The 27,788-nt window shown below is 40.7% G+C and overlaps 1 protein-coding gene across 1 annotated transcript in view; it reads left to right on the top strand.

Moving 5' to 3' along the window:
- CATSPERB (cation channel sperm associated auxiliary subunit beta) overlaps positions 1-27,788 on the top strand; it is a 95,962-nt gene that overhangs the window by 27,595 nt on the left and 40,579 nt on the right. Inside the window, exons 13-20 of the mRNA XM_050956007.1 lie at positions 1,768-1,920; positions 2,553-2,697; positions 3,445-3,596; positions 4,911-5,065; positions 8,550-8,743; positions 13,292-13,648; positions 18,176-18,315; positions 24,789-24,986. Of these exons, the coding sequence (XP_050811964.1) occupies positions 1,768-1,920; positions 2,553-2,697; positions 3,445-3,596; positions 4,911-5,065; positions 8,550-8,743; positions 13,292-13,648; positions 18,176-18,315; positions 24,789-24,986 (1,494 nt within the window). The remainder of the gene's footprint in view (positions 1-1,767; positions 1,921-2,552; positions 2,698-3,444; positions 3,597-4,910; positions 5,066-8,549; positions 8,744-13,291; positions 13,649-18,175; positions 18,316-24,788; positions 24,987-27,788) is intronic.

Raw genomic sequence — 27,788 nt, 5'->3', positions numbered from 1 at the left:
GAAAAGTTAGATGCCTGTAAGTCACCAGGGCCCAATGAAATGCATCCTAGAATACTCAAGGAGTTAATAGAGGAGGTATCTGAGCCTCTACCTATTATCTTTGGAAAGTCATGAGAGATGGGAGAGATTCCAGAAGACTGGAAAAGGGCAAATACAGTGCTCATCTATAAAAAGGGAAATAAAAACAACCCAGGAAACTACAGACCAGTTAGTTTAACTTCTGTGCCAGGGAAGGTAATGGAGCAAGTAATTAAAGAAATCATCTGCAAACACCTGGAAGGTGATAAGGTGATCGGGAATAACCAGCATGGATTTGTAAAGAACAAATCGTGTCAAACCAATCTGATAGCTTTCTTTGATAGGATAACGAGCCTTGTGGATAAGGGAGAAGCGGTGGATGTGGTACACCTAGACTTTAGTAAGGCATTTGATACGGTCTCGCATGATATCCTTATCAATAAACTAGGCAAATACAATTTAGATGGGGCTACTATAAGGTGGGTGCATAACTGGTTGGATAACCATACTCAGAGAGTAGTTATTAATGGCTCCCAATCCTGCTGGAAAGGTATAACAAGTGGGGTTCTGCAGGGGTCTGTTTTGGGACTGGCTCTGTTCAATATCTTCATCAATGACTTAGATGTTGGCATAGAAAGTACGCTTATTAAGTTTGCAGATGATACCAAACTGGGAGGGATTGCAACTGCTTTGGAGGACAGGGTCAAAATTCAAAATGATCTGGACAAATTGGAGAAATGGTCTGAGGTAAACAGGATGAAGTTCAATAAAGATAAATGCAAAGTGCTCCACTTAGGAAGGAACAATCAGTTTCACACATACAGAATGGGAAGAGACTGTCTAGGAAGGAGTATGGCAGAAAGAGATCTAGGGCTCATAGTGGACCACAAGCTAATATGAGTCAACAGTGTGATACTGTTGCAAAAAAAGTAAACGTGATTCTGGGATGCATTAACAGATGTGTTGTAAACAAGACACGAGAAGTCATTCTTCTGCTCTACTCTGCGCTGGTTAGGCCTCAACTGGAGTATTGTGTCCAGTTCTGAGCACCGCATTTCAAGAAAGATGTGGAGAAATTGGAGAGGGTCCAGAGAAGAGCAACAAGAATGATTAAAGGTCTTGAGAACATGACCTATGAAGGAAGGCTGAAAGAATTGGGTTTGTTTAGTTTGGAAAAGAGAAGACTGAGAGGGGACATGATATCAGTTTTCAAGTATCTAAAAGGGTGTCATCAGGAGGAGGGAGAAAACTTGTTCACCTTAGCCTCCAATGATAGAACAAGAAGCAATGGGCTTAAACTGCAGCAAGGGAGATTTAGGTTGGACATTAGAAAAAAGTTCCTAACTGTCAGGGTAGTTAAACACTGAATAAATTGCCTAGGGAGGTTGTGGAATCTCCATCTCTGGAGATATTTAAGAGTAGGTTAGATAAATGTCTATCAGGGAAGGTCTAGACAGTATTTGGTCCTGCCATGAGGGCAGGGGACTGGACTCGATGACCTCTCGAGGTCCCTTCCAGTCCTAGAGTCTAGAGAGACCAGTCAATGAAAAGCAAAAATTTGTGTCCAGTTACACAATAATGTGCAGATTTCTCTCTCTAAGTTCTGTGTATTACTGTCACTTGCCAGACATAAATTTATAACCACTTAAATATGCTGTACATTCTGTCTCTTATGATAGTCTCTAGCTAGTGGTTTAATGACTGTGCAAAATTTTTACCTGCCTATAGTTAACATTTTTTTCTCTTTAGAATAAAGCACTGGTCTCGGTGTACAAGATAACAGACCACAAATTGAACAGGCAAACAAAATTTCCAGTATTCTGGTTTCCAGACCCTAAGTTTTTGCCTTTTGGAATGTTTTTTCACCCAGGAAGTCACTTTCTCTATGTTTATGGAAGCCAGGTGTGCATCTCTGGGAATATATATGGAAGTGAGGTATAACTTTAATGGTGATTTTTAGGAATGAAAGGTCCAGTTCTATCCTTCTTGATGAAATTTTGTAAAACTCCTATCAACTTCAGCAGAAGCAAGATCAAAATGAGAAAATGTCATGCATTTTCTAACTGTGGGAAGAAATAACTTCTCACAGGGCCTCATTCTGCAGTGCTTGCTACCACTGAACAGAGTCTGTGAATAGTCTCATTTAAATCAAGCATGACTTTGTGGGGTGAGGTACTGCTCATCTTAAGTAAGGATAGGCATTTAATTCCAGGGGGAGAGGGAGAGAGGAAATACTCAAGAAGTGAGTTATAGTTAATTATGAACAAATTTTAGTTACAGGGAAACGTATTGCCAGATAGAGGTTATTTTCTAAAACATCAAGTTGTAGATTTTGGGACAGCCTGATATTTCTGTAATACTTATGTATGTATGCAATAAAATGTATTGCATTTTTATAACTGTGAGGCTGGGGTGTTTACTTTGATTATTTCCAGCAAATGTTAATTGAAAAAGATTCTGTCTCTATAATACTCTGTGAGCAAACTATGAATGCAGATAGCAGTTCAACAGTTACACTAGTTTCTTTTCCACAGGTCTGGTTTTCTGATGATGGAGGCAACACTTTTATGTTGTTAATCACTCTGGAGAATGAAATAATTATAAAAACAAATACATGTGTTTATAGTCACTCAGTTGCATTTGTGACGGACAAGGGAAACATCTTCTTTACTAAGGCAGGTGAGGAACTCAGAATTAGTTCTGCAGTGGTCAGGAACTGACTCAGGGCAGCTGCTTTGCTAACCATGCTCCGGGAAAAACAGTTAAAGCTAGTTCTTTGTTACCATTATTTTACAGTACATTGGCTGAAGGGATACAAGAAGTCTTTTAAACTGCTTCAAAATATAATTATTCAATTCATATCTTCTGTTAAATTCTGAACAAACTGTCATTAGGTTGGAAAAACTCTTTGTATTACTAACATTAACATACACATCTAAAACTGCAAAGCAGATAATCTGTTTGGGCTGAGCATCAGTAATGGTATGCTCCACACTATGACTGAAGTCAGTGGGAGTTTTGTCATTGACTTAACTGATTGCAGGACTGAACCTTGGGGCTTTGAGCCTGCAATGAGCATGTATGCATTGATCCCTTGAGCCAGGCAGAGCCTCTTTGATGATAATGAACACACGGGCTTATCCCAGTGCTCAGTGCAGAATCAGGACCTTGTATAGTGTGTGCCTTAGGAGATAATCATTCAATTACATTTGTTTGTGATTTTGTTCTAAACAGTTTTTATTTATTAACTTACCATAAGCTTGTTTCTTCTGAGACAGAGGCCTCATCCTGAGCCATCACAGCTCCCTCGGAAGCCAACAGCAGCCTTCAGCCCTGTTGCAATAAACCGAAACTCACTGTGCTACCAAGTTTTGGTTGTGCAGGTGACCTATTTTCAGCATCTTCTCCTATGTTCTTTCTCTGTAGGTTTAGAAAGATATGCCAAGCTTACGACATCAGCACACAATGTTTTCAATTTGTACTATGACCACTTGGGGTCTTTAAATATAATTTCACTGAATGAATCAGTCTCTGATAGTCTGGAAATACACCTGCTTGATGTTATCACTCTAATACAGGTTAGTTGTATAACAACATTATCAAACTCTTGTAGAATACTTTTAAAACCACTCCTGCCTCCCCAGGCACAAAGTTCAAGGAAATTTCAAGGAAATTTCAAGGAATCCACCCTCAGCCTTTGGACAAGCTACAAGGCTGCTGTGGAACCCCTGTCTGGGTATTTCTAGTCCAGGACCTGGAATAAGTCACAGACCTTTCTTCACTTTTATGCTGAGTACAATTAAGTGTGGATCCAGTAGTCCATCTCTCCATTCCACTTCAAACATCATCGTCTGGCTCTCCTATTTGGATTCAGCACAGGTTTGCACAGGCCTTTCCCCACTAGCAGATGGTGCAATGCTATGCTTGAATAGAGCAGAAGGTTTTGAGTGTGCCCTCCACACACAAGTGGATTTCACCTTAAATGGAGGAGAGCCGAATCACCCAGTGCTGCTCACACAGAGAGCGGGTGCTGGTAAATTGTATTTCTTTTTATATAGTATCTTTTATGCCAATTATTTCTCAGTGCTTTGCAGAATTTGAGTTTAAATAGTAACATTTTAATTAAGTGAGCAGAGCAATTCCCAAGTATATGGTGAGACGGAATAATGTACTGACTAATACCAAAAGAAGAGAAGGCTTAAGAACTATGAAGAAATGAACTTTCTTTCACAGTAATAGAGAGAAGCTCATGATGCAGGAATAAGAAGTGGGAGGCTGAGTGGAATTTAGGTAAAATCTGATCAGTCTATGGGCCTAAGCAACATGGTTAACCTAAAAAAAAAATCACATTTCAATTATAAATATTCCAGGAAATGTGACCTTCGTCCATAGTTGCTAATAACGATATAGTAAGAAGTTGGCATAATACCTGTTAAATCAAATGGGCAACACGTAATTGTCCAATAATATAGTCCTTGTATTTACTGGGTTTTTTAATTACTATTTAAAAAAAATAATCAGTGAACTCAAAAGAAATACCTTTGTTGCCATTTAAAAACATTTGCCAACAGTTTCACATCTCAGATGCTGCAGTTTTCCCTTTACTTAGCAAAGGAAATAACTGCTGTACCTCAAATATCACTCTCTTAAGCTTGGCTACTGTTGCCTTTTTAATGGGATGGTCTCTATATTTACAGTGTCCTGTAGGTGTTAGAAAACTTTTGTAACATTTTATATGGAGGGAAGGAACAGATTATTTGAAATGTCCTTATTTTACTAATTTGTCTTTATTCAGTTTTCAAGGCATCAGCACAATTTTATATTTTACATTGTTTAGGCAAAGAAGAATAAAAAGAAAAAGGATAACAACTACTATATTCCCTCCATTCTAGGAGGACGACATAGGTTTTGATGGCCCATTGTCGCCACAATACATCACTGAACAGCAAATGGTATTTTTGGAACATATCCCATTGAATGCAAAATCAAGAAGTGTTCAAAAGTCAAGATTTTATGGTCTGCACAAAGGCAAGGTGTTACAATATTGGTAAATAGATGAACTCTTGCTATATTATTAGTATCAAAGAACATTCAATATTTTCATGTGGTAATCATTTAAAAGAGCATTGCTAAATACTTTTTTTCATAGTTGGTATTTTATTAAAATGTTTTATATACCATTTTAGGAATGTGGAAACATTGGGCAAAGAGCTGCCCTCAATCATACTTTCCAAATCTATTGGCTTCAATGGGGTTACCAGGGTATAACCAAGGGCAGATTTTAGCTGGATATGGATTTTTCTGTCAATTTTTACTTTTTCCATTCTGCAAAGGATGGGTACAGTCTTGGTGTACTCCAAGCAAAGCTTGCACTGAAGTCCTATAGATGCTCAGTGGCCTTCGGAAAGCCTTTCTTTGCCAGATGGTTAGCAGCAAACATTGCCCTCTAATTGTCCAATGGAGCAACGTCAGCAGCAAACAATCTAAGTAAAATGGCAGAATCATGAAAGAGAGTCATAAGTGGAATTTACTAGGATACCATTAAGTCCAGTGGGAGTTCAATGGTAGTTTTATTTAATTTGGGACTGTAGTATCTAGCCCTTACATTTGTGTGTGTGTGTGTGTGTGTGTGTGTGTGTGTGTGTGTGTGTGTGTGTGTGTGTGTGTGTGTGTGTGTGTGTGTGTGTGTAGCTTGGATTTATTGCAGCTTTTTATTTACTTCCTTCTTGTGCACACTAACATCATGTGTTACATCAGGGAGAAGCGGTGGATGTGATATACCTAGACTTTAGTAAGGCATTTGATACGGTCTCGCATGATATTCTTATAGATAAACTAGGAAAGTACAATTTAGATGGGGCTACTATAAGGTGGGTGCATAACTGGCTGGATAACCGTACTCAGAGAGTAGTTATTAATGGCTCCCAATCCTACTGGAAAGGTATAACAAGTGGGGTTCCGCAGGGGTCTGTTTTGGGACCGGCTCTGTTCAATATCTTCATCAACAATTTAGATGTTGGCATAGAAAGTATGCTTGTTAAGTTTGCGGACGATACCAAACTGGGAGGGATTGCAACTGCTTTGGAGGACAGGGTCAAAATTCAAAATGATCTGGACAAATTGGAGAAATGGTCTGAGGTAAACAGGATGAAGTTCAATAAAGATAAATGCAAAGTGCTCCACTTAGCCCTCGTCCAGACTAACCCGCGGCATCGGCGGGTTAAAATCGATTGCTCGGGGATCGATATATCGCGTCTAGTCTGGACGCGGTGTATCGATCCCCGAGCGCGCTTACATCGATTCCGGAACTCCATCAATCTGAACGGAGTTCCGGAATCGACACGGAGAGCCGCGGACATCGATGCAGCGCCGTCCAGACTGGTGAGTACCTCGATTTTAGAAATTCGACTTCAGCTACGTTATTCACGTAGCTGAAGTTGCGTATCTAAAATCGATTTTAATTTCTAGTCTGGACGTGGCCTTAGGAAGGAACAATCAGTTTCACACATACAGAATGGGAAGAGACTGTCTAGGAAGGAGTATGGCAGAAAGAGATCTAGGGGTCATAGTGGACCACAAGCTTAATATGAGTCAACAATGTGATACTGTTGCAAAAAAAGCAAACGTGATTCTGGGATGCATTAACAGGTGTGTTGTAAACAAGACACGAGAAGTCATTCTTCCGCTTTACTCTGCGCTGGTTAGGCCTCAACTGGAGTATTGTGTCCAGTTCTGGGCACTGCATTTCAAGAAAGATGTGGAGAAATTGAAGAGGGTCCAGAGAAGAGCAACAAGAATGATTAAAGGTCTTGAGAACATGACCTATGAAGGAAGGCTGAAGGAATTGGGTTTGTTTAGTTTGGAAAAGAGAAGACTGAGAGGGGACATGATTTCAGTTTTCAGGTATCTAAAAGGGTGTCATCAGGAGGAGAGAGAAAGCTTGTTCACCTTAGCCTCCAATGATAGAACAAGAAGCAATGGGCTTAAACTGCAGCAAGGGAGATTTAGGTTGGACATTAGGAAAAAGTTCCTAACTGTCAGGGTAGTTAAACACTGGAATAGATTGCCTAGGGAGGTTGTGGAATTTCCATCTCTGGAGATATTTAAGAGTAGGTTAGATAAATGTCTATCAGGGATGGTCTAGACAGTATTTGGTCCTGCCATGAGGGCAGGGGACCGGACTCGATGACCTCTCGAGGTCCCTTCCAGTCCTAAAGTCTATGAGTCTATGAGCACAACACTGGTGCGAAGGGTTTTTAGAAATAGCTGACAGCACATAAAACTTCATTTTGGTCTAGTTCCTGTATTGCTTGTGGTTATTTTTGGTTTTAAATTTTGTAAATGAATGTAATGCTCATGAAAATGTCCTAATACTGCTCTGCCAGTTTACATCAACTCTGTTTCTCCAGCCCTGTGCCTCATTTGCATAGCAGCAGACAGTCATAACCTAATTATGTGTTGACTTTGTGTTGAATGTAAATGTCTGTTAGAGCGTTCAATATCATTAGAGCAAGTTTCTCTGTCTAATGGGCTAAATCTTACCTTCTGGTTGCTGTGTGAAGGACATTGTGGCAGTACTAGTGAACAGGCATCCACCTGACACAGATCGCCACCATTATAACCCTTTGTTTGCCTCAGCAGACAGGCAAAGGACTTCATAGGTAAAGAAGCTATTCAACTATGTCAATCAGCAGTTATGTTTTAAATATACTTTGAGCTCTGCAGCAAACTACACTTCCCCACTTTACCCTTGCCAGCAGTCACCTGTCTTTCTTCAGAAATAACAGTAGAAATCATCAGTATAGCCTCTTTCACTCTTCTTTCCCTTTGCATCTGGATTGAGTTTTTTCAGCTGCAGCTTTCTGATGCACCAAGAATTTACTTCAAACTTTGTCTACACTATGGAATTGTTACAAAAAATTCCTACCATTTCTAAGACCAGTTCAGCTGCAGTGGTGATGGGACCACTGGGAACTCTAGTACCCTTGTTTCTCTGTCTCTGGCAGCATTTTTAGCACCACATGTGTTAAAACAACATGGTGATTGAAAACAGCTGCCATCATGAGAGAGCCTCTGCACTAAGTTCTCCAGAGGCAGGAACATAGTAGAAGAGGAACAGAGTGGCAGTGACTGCTTTTATAGTCCATGGGATGGAATATCAACTTTAGAGGGGTTGCACTGAAGCTCCATAGCCTGCCTGCAGGTTAGGAAGTGAATTCTATCTCTGCTACTTGCACCCAACACTGGACACAGTCCAATTTTTCTGGCTTTGTGTTGGAGACAGACATGGGTAATTTCTACTCTAACGGACCTGACTACCACCTTAGTTCATGAAAGCATATCCATTCAGGAATGGTGTTTAAACATATGCTTAACTGTCTAAACTTATGCTTAAATCCTATTGAAGTCAATTGGATTTATGTATCTTCTTTAAGTACTGTTGTGAACAGGGTTGGACTTGAGTATGTGTAAATTCTTTAATTAGCGAATTGTCTAATGTAATAACAAATATATGCTTCCTGCCCATGTAGGCCAAGTGGATCAGCTACAATAGTCAATGTTTTCCATCATGAATATCCTCCACAATATTTATCCTCTGTCATCGTAGACGTTCTGGAAAAGTTTCCCTTTGGATCTGAAGAGAAAAACTCCTTTATACATAATTCTTTAAGTATTTTGAAGGTGTCAGACACCACCAGAGTTAAGCTTCAGCTTGTTTCTGAAGGTAAGTTACAGATTCTATTGATTCTGTACAGTAATGAGGTCCTTTTTTTTTGGAAAATAACCTCTTATATGACCTTCTACAAAAAAAAATCCCCATTCTAGCAGTCTGAATGTACACTATATTTAAGCTGCAGATAAAGGAATTCACATTTCATTGAGGTTAGTTCTCCAAAAGCATAAAACTGAATTTCTTTTCTATTTCTTCATGGCTAGATATCTCAAATTCTTCTCTGAGTGCTTCTCTTTGCTTTGACAAGCAAGCAAGTCCTGGGCACCAGCAAAGTGGTTGGTTCTGAAGAGTTATTCAGTATTGGCTAAATCAATGACTCCACTACCAGTACTAGCTACTTCTTTCCATGTAGGATTAATATAGCAAGTGCCTTCTCCTCAGTTGACACCAGCACCAGATAGATTTATTCTACCCCAGGATCTCCTAGTACCAGAGGAATTGGAATCTCTTCTTTTGTCAGGAGATATGCACCTGTCAATATGAGTCACAAGACTGTCATCAAAACCAACTGAATCTTCAGTACTGACCAAAGCATAGACCTTACCACAAATTACTCCACCTTGAACTGCATGCCACACTTTTGAATTTGATGTCTCTTATCAGATTCACAACATAGAGATGAGAACACACAACCTTATTTTTCTAGGAGTCCCTCCCCAGAATATCAGTCAGAAAGGGTATCTTGAGTGTTCAGGCAGGATAGAGATGCACAATTCCACCCACAGCAGAAAACCTTCTACAAGAAGGACATACGGGAAATGGAAGAGGTTCTACATTTGGTCTGCTTCCTCGTGAGTGACAGCTATCTCCTGTTTTAGATTACTTATTCCTAAAAAATAGGGGGCTGTCACTGAGTTCCATTAGAGTGCATTTGGCAGCTATTAGCAGCTTTCCCCTCCATTAGAAGGTTTCTTGATTATTTTTTCCCTCGCCCAATGACATAGGTTTATCAAGTGGTTACTGAAACTTTTTCTACCTATTGAGATCCACTTTGGGATCATAATTTGGTCCTTATAGCACTTGAGTCCCCTGTTTAAGCCTTTAGCAAGATGTTCTCTCCTACATTTGCAGTGAAGACATCTTTCCTAGTAGCTATTATGTCAGCTAAGATGAAATAATATTCAAATTCTACCTTAATTAGGACATTCAATTACCAACGTTTTATCCTAAATTTCATGCCAATCTTGAAGAAGCAAGATTTCACTCATTAGAGAGTATTAGCCTTTTATCTCCAAAGACTAAAGTCCTGAAGAACCTCCCGGATGCTCTTTATTTCATTTGCAGAAAGGTGCCCCTGTTTCTACTCAGATTATTGAAGTGGGTTTTAGGGTGAATAAGAACATGCTATAAAATCATGACATTAGACCCCTCCCCCAGACTATTCTTAGAGCTCACTCCACTAGACTTCAGTCTACATCTGCAGCCTTGTTGAAAATTATCTCTATTATAGATATTTGTAAAGAGGTTATTTGGGGCTCTATTCACACTTTCTCAAGGCATTGGGCTAGAAGTCTAGAGACTTCTGGATTGGAATCCTCTTTTGGCAGGGCAGTACTTCATCTGTACTAGATAGGATGCTGAACACCCAGCTCCATAATTAGTTTACTGCTTGGGAGGCACTTACAGTGGAAAACCCATAGGGACAATTGCTCAGAGAGTTTACCTGTACAGTAACTGGTGGTCTTTAAGATGTGCTGTCCCTGTTGATGTTTTACTACCCATCTTCCTTTACCTCTGCTTCAGAGTCCCTAGCTTATGCTGGGTACTGTGATGGAGTGGCGATTGATCCTGCCACACTACCCTTTATACCCTTGGAATGGTGCACAAAGATAACTAGGATGCATGTGTGGACCAAACAGTTATTGCTGGCAAAAATCTCCAATCAAAAACATATTGCATGCATGCACATCTGAAACAGCACACCCATAGAGACAATGCACCTTGAAGAACTCTAGTTACTGTACAGGTAAATAACATCTCCTTTCTTTTCCAAAATCTTAAATGTTTGAATATCAGACAGGTGATGATTTCAAATTGCACTACTCTATTCTCTTCCCTGAAACTCCATACAGGTAATGTTCTCTAATAGTTAGTGGTATTTCTAGTTAATATGATTTAAAAATTTAATTTAAAACTTGCTAGTTTCACTTTTATTTCGAGTTATCAACTTTTAAATTCTATCTGCCTTCTCTGATCAACTTACTTCTTCATTACTTACATATCTGTCTTCTATAGAAAAGTTGGGGGACAACTATATAGGTTTATTATTACTTAATATTTATATTATGGTAGCACCTAAAGGCAACAACCTCACTGAGCTACTTTGTGCCAGGCACTATATAAATACAAAATAAATGATAGTCCCTGCCCCAAAGAGCTTACTGTTTAGGGCCAAATCCTTTAACTTGGAGAATTCAGGACCTGTGTAGCAAGGAAGGGTCGAAACATCTAGAGGAGGGGGAGTAGGAGCGGCTCTGAGAATGGGAAATGTAAGAACCAGCCTCCGATTTGGAAAAAGATGACTCTCCTTTTGCTGACCACAGAGGTGCCATTCCAGATGGTGCCAGCAATTGGTGCAGAGGAGAGGTCCATAGAGAAGTGAACATCATGGGTTTTATCATTCCCAGTACCAAAGTAAAAGCTGTCAGGGGTACATGAATCTGGCATGGTATTGAGCTCTATAATGATCCTGCTGGTTCTCCTGTGTCCACCAGCACCAACAGCATTGGCTCTTGTACTACTGGCGATATTGGCACCGACTGGGTCAGGAGATCCCTGGCAACCACAAATGCCTTTAGCATGGCTGGTACTGAGATAGTGTCAGTATGCGGTGTGGTGCCACGGATGTGGAAGGAGTTCCTTCTGGCTTTGGACTTGACGTCATCCATCTAGGTGCCAGAATCAATGGCTCTATCTTCTGCGGTACCGAAGCAGAGGAGTACTTAGACTTAGACTGCACTCTACTCTTATCCCCATGCCTAATAGACTTCAGTGCCAATGATTTCCCCTGCTTCTTATGCCTCTTCTTGGGCAATGGTGATGGTAAAAGCTGTTGGGACTCAGACATGGTATGCACAGGTGCATCACTCAAGAAGAACAAAAGTATATATACCAATTGGGGGAAGGGATAGCTCACTGGTTTGAGCTGCTCATTGGCCTGCTAAAGCCACGGTTGTGAATTCAGTCCTTGAGGGGGCCACTTAGGGATCCAGAGCAAAATCAGTACTTAATCCTGCTGGTGAAGGCAGGGGGCTAAACTCAATGATCTTTCAGGGTCCCTTCCAGTTCTGAGAGATAGGTGTATCTCCATATATTATTAAACAATGAAATCAGAACTGTTTTAACAAATTTGAGACAATTTTCTCTTGCTTCATTCTTAATTATTACCATGAAATATTCATATTTAATCCTTTTATTACATGGTGTCCAAAGGCCCCATAATGGTAGATGATATACAAACACGTATGAAGATATCTGAACCCTGAAAACCTAAGGAGACAAGTGACATAAAAAGAGTGGAGGGAGAGAGTGTTAGAAGCACAAACACGCTGAGAATTCTGAGTTGTTTGCAGACTTCCTCATTTTTCTTTCAGAGTAGCCAAATGAGCAATATTACCACCACTATTAACATATTTTGAAAAGTCATTGTATTCTAAACCCCAATTTTCACTCCCTCTAAACACTTCCTTTGAGTCTGTAACTCCCCATGTTTTTTTCTCAGCCTCAAGCTGAAACTGGACATTTTACAACCAGTTCAGATGAGCTGTCCTGGAGTTATACAAGCATGAAAAAAGTGTCTGTTTTTTTTATATAGATATATAATCTTTCAGTGAAATCTAGCTTGAACTCCACTCAAAATGCTTGTTTGTTTGTTTGTTTTTTAAGAAATGCCATGGACTTAGTTTTCCCAGAGGAAAAATGACTATGACATACTTAAAGAAATTTATGTACAAATAAATTATAAGCAATTGATATGGTGCCACTGAAAGAGAGTGTATTGCCACCCTTAAACTTATTCCAGAAATGGTCATTTGTATCAACACTGAAAGCTGCAAATTCACCCACCCAAAAATGCCCTTCTATAAACCTAGGGCTGGATGCGGCCTCCTGCTGCTGTGCACAAAGCAGCTGCAAAACTGGCTCAAGCAACTACCCGAGGGTTTCCTCAGTATCAAAACCCCGTGTTGGAGTAGAGCTGGAGGTGCAGCTCTCATGTCATGGTAAGAGGAGGCACACAGCATTTCACAGGATCAGAGCCTATGTTTAGTAAAATGTATCGCAGTTACAACAAACACAAATGTTTGAAATCCAATATGAGTTTTTATTTCTAAACTTACTTACGAGCATTCTTTATTGAAATTATGAGCCAGATTCGGACACCATGATTCACACTGAATAATATGTTAATTTACATGTGGTCATACCAGTGAAGGAATAGGGTACTGCTCAATTTTAGTAAGGGTGCCATAATCTGGCCCTAGATTTGCATACTAAAAATTACTGAACAGAAAATGTAATTATTCTGTTTTCTTAATTTAGATAATAGTTCAGAGAACGTTGTTTCTTCAAGTCTTAATGTATTTAAATCTTCTGATATTGAGAAGACTGTGGTGATTCCTGGCTTTAGCAGCTTCCTGATTGTTGAAGTTCTGGATAGTCTGAATGCTTTGGCAGATGCTACCATGCCTGAGAGAGTGCCTTTCAACAAAACCTTTACCTCAGACATGTGGTTTGTGTATGACTTTGGCACTAAGAATGGAAGAAAATGGAAGATTATAGTAGACACCTGTAGATACTGGGTACAAGAACTTAATAATCTACCACTGAATGCCATTAAATACCTGGATCTTACCCAAACCTTCAATTTTGGTTTCAGAGTAACCCCTGTTAATACAGGTGAGACATTTTGAATTTTGTTTTATCTCTTGAGCTCTATAGTCTGAACACAAAACATAAAATAGCTATGAGGCTGGTTTGGGTGAATTTTACATGATAATGGCCAGTTAGATGTAAATGTGGAGTAACTCCAGTGAAGACGATGTCCTACATTTCAAGCCCCTGCCACTTGCTGGAATTATAAACTGAAATTATACATGGTTGTTTTGAGACAAAAGGAAGTTTTTTAACCATATTCTGTTTACCTCCACTCTCTCCTCACACCCAAAACTAAGCACCTTAGTATGGCCATTGTAACATTAAAACATTTTGACAGATGGTTTCTCTTTGCACTTATAACTAGGTTAATTTTAAACCTTCAAATTTGCTATATGTGATGGGTTCGGTCACAGAGACCCCCTTGGGACTGTGACCTAATGTGCTGAAATTACTTCTGAGCCTGGTTTCCCTGCCAGTTTGGAACTCCAGAACCCTGCCTTGTTGAGCCAAACACACTAGCCTGCTGCAGCACAGACCCAGGGTCTGGGCCACACCCCCAAAGCTGCAGGTTTTAAGTGAAAACAGCTCTGCAGGTTACTTGACTCCAGCACCCAGACACCCGGCTCCCAATGGGATCCAAATCCCAAATAAATCCGCTTTACTCTGTATAAAGCATATACAGCATAAACTCATAAATTCTCTGCCCTCTATAACACTGATAGAGAGATATGCACAGCAGTTTGGGTTTACTAATAAACAAAAGTGATTTTATTAAGTATAAAAAGTAGGATTTAAGTGGTTCCAAGTAATAGACAGAACAAAGTAAGTTACCAAGAAAAATAAAGCAAAAACATGCAAGTCTTAGCCTAAGAAACTGATTACAGGTAATATCTCACCCTCAGATGTTCCAATAAGCTTCTTTCACAGATTAGACTTCTTCCTAGTCTGGGCCCAATCCTTTCCCCTGGTACAGTCCTTGTTAGTTCCAGCAGACATCTTAGGTGTTAACTAGGGGTTTTTTCATGACTAGCTCTCGCTTTGTCCTGCTCCACCCCCTTTTATAGCTTTGGCACAACGTGGGAATCTTCTGTCTCTTTGGGTCCCCACCCCTCCTTCTAAATCAAAAAGTACCAGATTTAAGATGAATTTCATTATCAGCAGACATAGTCGCATGTCCCTGTGAGACCTCATTCTTCATTACCCACGGGCTGGCCCACATGTACACAGGAAGCCGTGCAAGTAAATAAACCATTTACAACCAATTGTCATAGTCAATGGGAATCATCAAGATTCTAAACCACCATTAATGACCTAAACTTTGCATATTTATAGCTTCAGATACAAGAAGGATACATGCATACAAATAGGATGAACACACTCAGTAGATCATGAGCTTTGTACTGATACCTTACAAGAGACCTTTTGCATACATTATATTCACATTCATAAACATATTTTCATAAAGCATATGGAGTGCAACGTAACACTATAGACTTAAGGCATGATCCAAATTTCATTATGTCAACGAGAGTCTTTCCATTGACTTCAGTGAACTTTGGATCTGGCCCTCTCTTCTTAGCAAAGGCAAGTAGATTTTGACATGCTTGGAGAAATACAGTTGAAGAAATTTAATGCAAAGTTGAAGCTGAATTTTTTTTTTTAAAATGTGTTTTCATTGATTTTTCAATTACATATAAGCAACAGATGACACCCTGACTTTTGGACCCTTTTTTAAAAATAGTTGGCCAAAAATAGATGTATGACTAAATCAAACCAAAGGAATAAAATAATAACAGGAAAGAGAACGGGAAGTGCCAGGGACCACAATGATTAAATACAGTTTTTTATGTAAACAGTGCAGTATGGGTGCTTTTTCCACTTGTGTGTTAATCCCCAGTGTCACTAGGCCAGGCTTCTCCTCAGCTCCAAAATATATGCTGCCATGTCAATTGTCTTGCAAGCAGGGCCGGTGCAAGGATATTTTGCACCCTAGGTGAAACTTCCACCCCTACTCCCACCCCTCCCCCCCGGAGCATTGCTTATTATAAACTTTCAAAAATGAATACTGCATAATGTGGCATTGTTACTTAGAATTAATACACATTTGGCTTGAAAATGTATTACTTTAATTATTTAGACTACATATTTAATGAAAATAAATGAATAATCTGACGGTGTGGGGCTGGCTGGCTTTAGGCAGGGCAGGGGATGCGGAGCTGGTTGGAGATGGGGTGCAGGGTTGGCTGGAGACGGGAGTGTGGGGCTGGCTGCTTCAGGCACAGGGGTGCAGCAGGGGCTGGCTGGAGAAAAGGGAGTGTGGGACTGGCTGGCTTCAGGCGGGGGGTGTGGCAGAGGTTGGCTGCAGGTAGGGGGTGTGGGGCTGGCTGCAGGGGGGTGGGAGCGAGGGAGAACCACCCACCAGCACTCACCGGCAGCATGGCTGGGGCCAGGTCTCTGCACTGCACCCCGCTGGTGAGTGCAGGCCTGGCCCTGCTGCAGAGTTCAGGGGAGTGGAGGTGGGGCAGAGCTGAGCAGAGGCGGGGGCCGTGTGGCAGAGCCAGAGCAGCATGGAGCAGTGCAGCGCCTCCAGCAGCCGGAAGAGGAATGATGTCACTTCCCGGCCAGCTGGCTGGCCGGAGCTGATCAAAGCCGCAGCGCCCCCTCGCACAGCGGTGGGAAGAGGGTTCCACATTTAGCTGGCACTAGGTGAGCATCCCAGATATTTTGGGCACCACTTTTTGGTGCCCTCAAATCTTGGCGCCCTAGGCGGCCACCTAGTTTGCCTAGTGGTTGCACCGGCCCTGCTTACAAGGAGGCTTACTCTCTTAATAGAAGCCAACAAATAAAGAGAAAAACAATTTTAACTCAGTCCATGCTTTCAGGTTGCTGCTCTACACTTCTCAGGGCCCTCTGGCAGGTTCTCAGTTCTGAGCAGCCTCAGGGCTGTCTCCCTGAGCACCAACCCCCACCTTGTTCCAGAGGACCTACCAGCTGTATTCCAGTGTGGCTCTCCCTCCCCAGGCACAGCCTGTGTCAATCAGTCCCTCCTCTTCCTGCCCACCACCAACACTTTATAGGTACAGGGGTAGCTCAGACCTCTTTAACTGGCTACACTGAACTCACCTGCTTGGTCCAAGGGAGGTAGGCCTAGTCTATCCTCAGGGACTAACTGCTTTGTGACGCCCACTAAGAATCAAAGAAAATTAAGCGTTGGTGAGAGTGTTAGAAAATTAGTGTCAGTATTTTAGGACTTGTTCCTGCACAGGAAGTAGCTTCAGTCGTGTGAAGAGTCTCCTTGACTTCAGTGAGTGTCCTCACATAAGTCAAGTTTCTCACATGTGTAAATGTTTGCAGGGTCAAGCTATTTAAAAAGATAACTATCAGAATCCCTGGTATAGATCTCTCCCATACATGCCAATGTAAGTGAATGTAGTTGCGTGGGTGTATTTGATAGCAGATTTTGACCCTAAATCTGCAATTCAATCCCAGGTTGAAAATTTTAACCTTATGATAGTGTGGTTGATGATGTACAAAACAAAGAGCAGCACAGTACCTAGGCAAGGATTTTGCATCCTAAATTAGGGGTACATAACAGTTCCTACACATCTGGTGGGATTTTCCAAAGCACTCAGAGAGAGATAAATACAGGTCCCACTGGAAATTTAATGAGACTCGTGCTCCTAAATTCCTTAGGCACTTTTGAAAATCCCATTTTAGTGCAATATATTAGCAGAGGATGGTCAAATTGCTAAGTGATGCAGAGTTCTTCTTCCTTTTTACACACACACACACACATACACACATAAACTGCAATGAAGAATTAATGTTGGTAAGCTTTGTGGCAGAATTCTGTTTTAACAAAGAAATGGAATGAAGAATGAATGTTTGGAAAATAACAGGAAGCATGATATTCTAAGCAAAAGAGGTGGCATGGAAAAAGGTGCAAAGGCCAAGGTGGGTGAGGCATACCAAAGCTGCATTGCTGAGGCCGAGTAACAATATTGGTGAGAAATGAGAGCTGAGATACAGGCCAGCATAAAATTGTGCAGAGCACTGAGAATGAGGGTGAGAAACTCGATTGTGAGAGCGTGTCTGATTCAAAGACAACGGGAGTGACGTGATCGAGTGGTGAGATGGGAAGATGATTTTAACAGCAGCACAGACTAGAAAGAATGGGATGAGATGAGAAGCAGGGAGGCCAGAGAGGAAAAAGTCAGGAAATTCTCAGCTATGGTTCCCACAAAAATCTGTACTCATCTATGTAAGGACACATTACAGTAACAGGTCAGCTAACCTGTTCGGCCAAACTAAAAAGCGACTACTAATGTTGAGGAGGAGGACATTCAGAACTGAGAGTAGGGGATAACACTTGCCTGTTGATGCCATGTGGACACAAATCTCTTCCCTTTGAGTGGAGCATTAGATGGCAACTCTGAGTTCAAACTTTGAGTCCTGTGCTTAATTGTTCCTCACTTGAGTTTTTCCTGTAGTAAGGGAGCACATGGTTCCAAGTAATTATGATCTTCATTTCTGTGCTTGATTTCACAGCCTATCCAATCTTTCACATGCCACTAATGAAGCTAGTAGTTGGAAATCCATCCATATTTAAAGTGAAGACAAATGATTACTGGGATGACACTGATAGTTACACCATGGAATTCTCTGTTACTAACAATTTTTACAAACAAGTAAGAGCAGACAAGTAGTGAGTAACATACTGGCTCCTACAATAATATCTTTCATTTTTTATTTAGCAGAGTTTTGATAAAGGGGAGCAGAGCAGATGATTATACATTGAGAGAATTTACACTTCTGTAGTGACTGGGTCATGTAGAATATCTTTGTTAAAGGACTTTGCTATGAAATATTTTCAACATTTGATCAAAATTTTGTGAATATCTATTGCCTGTTGACCCTCAGTCCTTGTGTAAAGTTCTCATATATGTCACTGCGAGTTCCATCTATGGAATGAGTATGGCTCAAGAATCTATCTAGTATATATAATATAAAATTATTGCCAAGTGACATATTCTTTTTCACTTGTTTCTGTTCTCCCCCACATCTCTACCCTCAGTGTAATTTGTTATGCATTTATACGATTCATTATCAGTGCAGTTTATTTTCTAACTTCTTTAGGGCAGAGACCTTGTTATTCTAGTTGTCTGTATGTGGGTCTACATGAGCATATTGCCTATGAGGCGTAAAAGATTAATGGAGATCAGAATGTAGGCTTCGAGGCCAATTAATATTAGTGTGAATGCCCCACAGGGAAGTGACACTGCCATGCCAGAGCATGGAAATCTTAGATTAATGATGGAAGAGTTACCCACCAGGTTTCACCTTGACAGTCTCTTTTTAAGCTTTCAGAGTGTTTGGTGTTGGGGTAATGTCAATATTTGTCAAGTAATATGGAGCTACTCAGGAAAAAATTACCCCTTTGCAAAGTTTTTCTTTTTATTCTTTCACCCCCCGTCCCTTCCATTGCTGTGGCCTTTTTCACAAGCACAGGGCTGCCCAGGGGGGGGGCAAGTGGGGCAATTTGCCCCAGACCCCCACGAGAATATAGTATTCTATGGTATTGCAACTTTTTTTATGGAAGGTGCCCCCGAAATTGCTTTGCCCCAGGCACCCTGAATCCTCTGGGTGGCCCTGCACAAGCATGGCAAAAGCACACAAAAATAAAATCAGCACTAGTGAGATAATGACTTGTCTACCCAAATTCATATGCTATATGTACCCACATTAATTCTGTTAATCAGAACATCCCCTCTTTTATCACGTCATAATCCTTAATTCACCCCCTTCCCCAAAGTATCCTGGTTAAAAAAAAATGGCCTTTACAGCATGACCAGAAAATTAACAAGCATGGGCTGTGGTAGATTAAGTGGAACAGTGAATTCCTGAGTCAAGGATGCCTCACAGGGCATGTCCTACCATCCCCAACCCTTTCCCCTTTCCCTCTAAAACAGGTAGCTTGAGTACCCCGCTGATCACAACCATAGTCCTATTACATGTAGAGAGAGGCAGCTGTTGTGGTAATTAAGCATATAAATTTATCGCAATTGTGAGCTCAACTGTGAGAAGTGAGTGCAAGTTTATAAACTATCACAATAAGCTATACAAATATTGATGGGAAAGGTGCAGAAGGGAGACAGACTGAATTAATCCAAACAGAAAGGCCTACCGATCTAAGTCAGGGACTTTATTAAGATCATGCCTGGTATCCAAGAGAAGTGTGGGTCCAGAAATCAATGAACCAAAATCGATGTGTCGGAATTTAGTCCTATTAGACAAAATAATGAAGAGATGGGCTATTTCACCTATCATCCCTTTTGAGGTTCTTCAAAAAAATAAGATTAGGGGAGGGAATTCAGATGAATGGAAGTGAATACAATAATTGCTGACTGCATAATTGTACCTGTAACTGTAATTGCACAACTTCCTGGTTCAACTACTGGAGGAACCAACCAGGGCCATTTTCCTCTTGACCTGTTGCTTACAAACAGGGAAGAATTGTTAGGGGAAGTAGAAGCAGCTGGCAACCTGGGCAGCAATGACCATGAGATGGTTGAGTTCAGGATCCTCACAAAAGGAAGAAAGGAGAGTAGCAAAATACAGACCTGGACTTCTGAAAAGCAGACTTTGACTCCTTTAGGGAACTGATCAGCAGGATCCCTGGGAGGCTAAGTTGAGGGAGAAAGGAGTCCAGGAGACCTGGCTGTATTTTAAAGAAGCCTTATTGAGGTATCAGAAACAAATCATCCCGATGTGCAGAAAGAAATCAAATAAGGCAGGCAACCAGCTTGGTTTAACAGTGAAATCTTCAGTGAGCTTAAACACAAGAAGAAAGCTTACAAGAAGTGGAAACTTGGACAGATGACTAGGGAGGAATATAAAAATATTGGTCGAGCATTCAGGGGTGTAATCAGGAAGGCCAAAACACAACTGAAATTGCAGCTAGCAAGGGACATGAAGGGTAACAAGAAGGGTTTCTGTAGGTATGTTAGCAACAAGAAAAAGGTCAGAGAAAGTGTGGGACCCTTAATGAATGGGGGAGGCAAACTAGTGACAGATGATGTGGAAAAAGCTGAAGTACTTAATTATTTTTTTGCCTCGGTCTTCACAGACGAGGTCAGATCCTAGACTGTTGCACTGGGCAATACAGTATGGGGAGGAGGTGAGCAGCCCTAAGTGGTGAAAGAATGGGTTAAGGACTATTTAGGGTATGTCTACACTACTTGCCGATCAATGGGTGGCGATCGATTTATCGGGGATCAATTATCGCATCTCATCTAGACATGATATATCGATCCCTGAATGCGCTCCTGTCGACTCCAGAACTCCACCAGGCTGAGTGGCAGTAGCAGAGTTGACAGGGGGAGCCACGGCCATTGATCCTGCACCGTGAGGACGGGAGGTAAGTTGAAATAAGATACGTCGACTTCAGCTACGCTACTCCAGTAGCTGAAATTACGTATCTTACATCGACCCTGCCCCCTAGTGTAGACCAGGCCTGAGAATAGCTGGACATGCACAAGTCCATGGGTCCAGATCCAATGCATCTGAATCGTGCTGAGGGAATTGGCTGTTGTGATTGCAGTGCCATTGGCCATTATCTTTGAAAACTCGTGGTGATCAGGGGAGGTGCTGGATGACTGGAAAAAGGCAAATATAGTGCCCATCTTTAACAAAGGGAAGAAGGAGAACCTGGGGAACTACATACCAGTCAGCCTCCTCATCTCAGTCCCTGGAAAAAAACATGGAGCAGGTCCTCAAGGAAACTATTTTGAAGCACTTGGGGGAGAGGAAGGTGATCAAGAACAGTCAACATGGATTTACCAAGGGCAAGTGTCATAAACAGATAGTTAAGGGTTAATGTCTCTTTTACCTGTAAAGGGTTAACAAACAGGGAACCAAAAACACCTGACCAGAGGACCAATCAGGAAACAAGATACTTTCAAATCTCGGTGGAGGGAAGCCTTTGTTTGTGTTTTTTGGGTTTTTTTTTTTTTGTTCTCTCTGGGTCCTGAAAGGGACTAGACGTGCAACCAGGTTTCTTGCCAATCTCCCTGCTACAGTCTCTTATATATTCAGAATAGTGAGTATTAAGTAGAAAGGCGGTTATAGTCTTTTGATTGTTTTCTGTATTTGCAAATGTGTAGTTTGCTGGAAGTATTTTAAATTGTATTTTGCTGGGGGGAGGCTTCTCTTTAGTGTCTACAAGCTGAAAGACCCTGTAACTTTTACCATCTAAATTACAGAGACAACTTTTACTTTTTTTCTTTCTTTTTATTAAAAGTTTTGCTTTTTAAGACCTATTTGATTTTTTTCTCCTTGTTGAGGCTCAAGGGAATTGAGTCTGTACTTACCAGGGAATTGGTGAGAGAAGGGAGGGAGGAAAGGTAGAATCCCTTTGTTAGATTCACGGGCTTGAATCTGTCTATCTCTCCAGGATAGCCCAGGGAGGGAACGCCTGGAGGGGGAGAGAAGGGAGGGAAACAAACCTCATTTCTCTGTGTTGTGATTCAAGGAGTTTGAATCACAGTAATCTTCCAGGGTAACCCAGGGAGGGGAAGCCTGGGTGAGGCAACGGTGAGGGAAAGGGTTTACTTTCCTTGTGTTAAGATCCAAAGGGTCTGGGTCTTGGGGGTCCCCGGGCAAGGTTTTGGGGGGACCAGAGTGTACCAGGCACTGGAATTCCTGATTGGTGGCAGCTTATCAGATCTAAGCTGGTAATTAAGCTTAGAGGAATTTATGCTGGTACCCCATTTTTTTGGACTCTAAGGTTCAGATTGGGGAAATATACCATGACAGCAAGTCATGCCTGACCAACCTGATAGCCAGTTATCTCATCATAGAAGGTACTGTAGATATGGGGAAAGCAGTGGACGTGATATATCTTGACTTTAGCAAAGCTTTTGATACTGTCTCCCACAGTATTCTTGCCAGCAAGTTAAAAGAGTATGGATTGGATGAATGGACTATAAGGTGGCTAGATTGTTGGGCTCAATGGGTAGTGATCAACAGCTTGATGTCTTGTTGGCAGTCGGTATCAAGCAGAGCACCCCGGGAGTCGGTCCTGGGGCCAGTTTTGTTCAACATCTTTATTAATGATCTGGATGAAGAGATGGATTGCACCCTCAGCAAGTTCGCAGATGACACTACGCTGGGGGAGAGGTAGATACGCTGGAGGGTAGGGATAGGGTCCATAGTGACCTAGACAAATTGGAGGATTGGGCCAAAAGAAATCTTATGAGGTTCAACAAGGACAAGTGTAGAGTCATGCACTTAGGATGGAAGAATCCCATACACCGCTAAAGGCTAGGGACTGACTGGCTAAGAAGAAGTTCTGCAGAAAAGCGCCTGGGGGTTACAGTGGATGAGAAGCTGGATATGAGTCAGCAGTGTTCCCTGGTTGCCAAGAAGGCTGACGGCATATCGGGCTGCATTAGTAGGAGCATTGCCAGTGGATCGAGGGAAGTGATTATTCCCCTCTATTCGGCAGTGGTGAGGCCACATCTGGAATATTGCATCCAGTTTTGGGCCCCCCAATACAGAAAGGATATGGACAAATTTGAGAGAGTCCAGTGGAGGGCAACAAAAATGATCAGGGGGCTGGGGCACATGACTTACGAGGAGAGGCTGAGGAAACTGGGCTGAGTTAGTCTGCAGAAGAGAAGAGTGAGGGAGGATTTGATAATAGCCTTCAACTACCTGGAGAGGTGGTTCCAAGGAGGATGGAGCCTGGCTGTTCTCAGTGGTGGCAGATGACAGAACAAGGAGCAATGGTCTCAAGTTGCAGTGGGGGAGGTCTAGGTTAGATATTAGGAAACACTATATCACTAGGAGGGTAGTGAAGCACTGGAATGGGTTACCTAGGGAGGTGGTGGAATCTCCATCCTTAGAGGTTTTTAAGGCCTGGCTTGACAAAGCCCTGGCTGGGATGATTTAGTTGGTATTGGTCCTGCTTTGAGCAGGGGGTTGGATTAAATGACCTCCTGAGGTCTCTTCCAACCCTCATCTTCTATGATTCTATGAAAGGGGAAGGAGTGAGCTTTCACCATTGTGGGTGCTATCCCCACTATCTCCTGGGATCCTTGAATCCAGCATGATAGCATTGTGCTTTGGCAGCCTGATCCTGAGAGATCCTGGCCAGACTGGGCCAGAGAGAGGGACCTAGATAACAAAACCATTTCCACCAGCTTTGGCTAAATCCCTTTTTATCTCTCTCCTTTTTCTTCTGTTTAATAAGAATTTGGTTTAGCTAGTTGGGACTGTATATTTTGCAACATTGCTATAAACTTGTGATTAGAAAGGCAGTTAAAAGCAATATCCTACATTGCCCCGTGCTGGAACAAATATGGCAGGTCTCCAAGTGGCTGAAAATGTTGTTTCTTCAGCAGTGTGATTGCAAGTGAGATTCTACACCAGGGACAGAAGCTGCATTTTCTTTCTTTATTGTTATTTTCTCTTCTCTCTTGTGTATGTTTGTCATGTTTTGTCTCCTACGAAAGAGGTTTGGACTTTAACAACAGCTTCAGCCCATCACAACAAAGTTCTTCTTTTCTCCAAAAGGACAATTATTACCATCTTTAATTCCATCTAAGAGAAGTCAGACAAGGGTGGCAGGGGTGGGGTTCCTTCCAAAGATTCTCCCTCACTAAAGGGAAAGGGAACAAGATATGTTGTTAAAAGGAAACCTTTGTTTAATACTTTACATTTCAAATGCTTTAACCATTTTCCCTTCTGTTTCTGTACTTTCAATAAAAGATTTGTAATGTGTTTGCCCTGGTACTAAGCAGGCTGAGGTCTCTGTATACCAAATCCCGAACCTTGTTTAAAACTGTTTAATGTGGAATGGTGAGTGGGTCATGTTAACAACTTTGACTTTTTGGCCCCATATATTCCATCTAAATTAATATAAATTCTCCAGATAAATGGTATCAAGTCATACAGATGAAAATTTTCCCCTTTAACTCCACCCGGCCAACCAATCAGAACAAATTATGAAGCATTGCTGTGTCTAATGGTACAGACCATTCCTGAAGAAGACCGTACAAGCTATAGGCCATTTCTAGCTTTATTTGCTATGTTCATTGTAATGGTATATTGTATATGTTTTGGATATACTCATTTATTTTTACCATATGAACTTCCACAGGGTAAATCTTCAATGGCTGTCATTCTCACAAAAGCATCACTTGTTTGTGATGTGTCAACAATTGTGCTAACAGTGAAGAATGGCTGTTCGTACAGTAAATCAATGCACTACATTTCTCCAGTTTCAATCTCTGCCCAGAGTTGGCTGCATGGGGACCCAAAAGACCCATATGGTTTCAAACTCTTAAAACAGTTGCCGGTAAGAAAGCTAAGTAGTCAATAAATCTATATCCAAAGAGAGTAATGTTCAGCCTCCGATTTTGTGCATCCACTTTTGTAGAAGACACTGATTTCACAAGAAAAAGTGGAAGCGCTTATTCGCATACAAAAGTTGAGGAAGTGAATATATAAACTAGTGTCAACATATTTTTGTAGATGATTTAGTTGTGCACAAAAATGTGTGTGCAAAATTAGAGGCCAGGGCTTGAAAGTTGGATCAAAAATTATTATATTTTGTTACAAATATGCCATCAATATTTAGTATGTTTAGGCTGAGTAAATCAAAATGTTTATAGAGTCCCAGGCCAGAAGGGACCACTGTGATCATCAAGTCTCACCTCCTGTATAACAGGCCATAGAACGCCTCCAAAATAATTACTGTTGAATTAGGGCATATATTTTTATAAAACATCCAAATTTGATTTACAAATTGCCAGTGATGGAGGATTCACCATGACCCTTGGTAAGATGTTCCAAGGGTTAATTATTCTCACTTCCAAAACTTTTACATCTTATTTTCAGTCTGAATTTTTCTAGCTTCAATGTCGAGCCGTTGAATCATGCTATACCTTTGTCTGCTAGACTGAAGAGCCCATTTTCAAATATTTATTTCACCATGTAGATACTTACAGACTGTGATCAAGTCACCCTTAACCTTCTCTTTGTTAAGCTAAATATATTGAACTCCTTGAATCTACCATTGTAAAGCATGTTTTCTAATCTCATAATCATTCTCATGGCTCTTCTCTGAACCCTCTCCAATTTATCAATGTCCCACTTGAATTGTGGATACCAGAACTGGAGTCAGTATTTCTGCAGTGGTCACGCCACTGCCAAATACAGAGGTAAAAAAGCTTCTTTACTCTTAATCGAGATTCGCATGTTTATGTGTACCAGGACTGCATTAGCCTTTTTGGCTACAGCATCGCATTGGGGACGCATGTTTGGCTGATTATCTGCCATGACCCCAATATATTTTCAGAGTTAATATGTCCTAGGATAGAGTCCCCCATCTTGTACGTCCAACATTCATTGTTCCTAGATGTATATATTCACATTTAGCCATATTAAAACTCATATTCTTTGCTTGCACTCTGTTTACCACATGATCCAGGTTGCTCTGTATCAATGAACTGTCCTCTTCATTATTTACCACTCCTCCAATCCCTGTGTCATCTGCAAATTTTATCAGTGATGAGTTTATGTTTTCTTCCAGGTCATTGATAAAAATGTTAAATAGCATAGGGCCTAGAACTGATTCCTGAGGGGCCCCACTAGACATCCATTTGATGATGGTTCCCTATTTACCATTACATTTTGAGATCTACCAATCAGCCAATTTTTAATCCTTTTAATGTGTGCCTTGTTAATTTTGTAACATTCTGTTCTTTTCAAACAAAGAATCACATGGTATCATCTCAAATGTTTTGCATAAATATAAGTATATTTCTACACAATTACCTTTATCAATCAAACTTGTAATCTCATTTTTTTTAAAAAGATATCAAATTAGTTTGAAAAAATCTGGTTTCCATAAACCCATGTTGATTGACATTAATTATATTACCCTCCTTTAATTCTTTATCAGTGAAATCCTGTATCAGTCACTTCATTATCTTGCCTGGGACTGATGTCAGACCGACAAGCTTATAATTATCCAGATCATCCCAATTTACCCTTTTTAAATATTGGCATAATGTTAGCTTTCTTCTGCCAATTCCCCAGTGTTCCAAAACTTATTGAAAATCAACATTTACAGTCCAGGAAGTTCGCCCGCCAGGTCTTTTAAAACTCTTCAGTGCAAGTTATCTGCTGATTTTAAAATATCTAACTCTAATAGCTGCTGTCTAACATCTTCCTGATGCTAGTGGAATAGAAATAGTGTCATTGTTATTATCATCATCATTATATGATATGACAACATCATCTGCTTTTCCCCAAATACCGCACAGAAATATATATTGAATACTTCTGCCTTTTGTGCATTATTATTAATAATTGTATAATTTCCATCAAGTAATGGACTAATACCATTGTTAGGTTTCTTTTTGTTCTTAAGAAAAAAATTTTATTAAAAAAACTTATTTTATTATTGTCTAACTCGGCTGGCCATAAATTCGTCCTTGTGTCCCTTGGCTTCTCTTATCAGTTTTCTACAATTCTTAGATTCTGATTTATATTTATTACTATTGACTTCTTTTTTCTTCCATTTGTTATATATCAGCTGGGAGGAAGAATTTAATCAGAAAAGACAATGATAATTGGGAATTGTGTAAGATATAATTATTCTTAAACAATTCCCAATTATCATTGTTTTTTCTGATTAAATTCTTCCTTCCAGATGATTTGGTTCATAATTATTTTCAGCTTTGTGAAACTGCTCCTTTTCGAGCACCAAGTATTACTGATTTGGGCTTTTTTCTGTTGCATATTATAAATATGATCAAGTTATGATCACTTGTACCAAAGCGTCCACTAATTTTTAGTTCTGTAATCAATCCCTGTTTAGCTGTCAAGATGAGGGCTAATATAGAATTTCCCCATGTTGGATGCAATACTGTTTGAGTTAAGCAATTGTCATCTACAATATTTAGAAATTCCAAGGATGTTTTAGTACTGGCAGCATGAGACCTCCAGCATGTCACTCAGATTGAAGTTCCCCATGATCTCACAGCTTTTTTCCTGACACTTTGTAGATAGGCACTACAGGAGTAGGTCATCCTGTTCTCTACTGTGATTTGGTGATCTGAAGCAGACACCAATTAGTATCCTATCTTGTGCA

Source organism: Gopherus flavomarginatus, chromosome 5 (assembly GCF_025201925.1).
Source record: "Gopherus flavomarginatus isolate rGopFla2 chromosome 5, rGopFla2.mat.asm, whole genome shotgun sequence".
Lineage (NCBI taxonomy): Eukaryota > Metazoa > Chordata > Testudines > Testudinidae > Gopherus > Gopherus flavomarginatus.
This window is presented reverse-complemented; position numbering and strand designations above follow the sequence as displayed.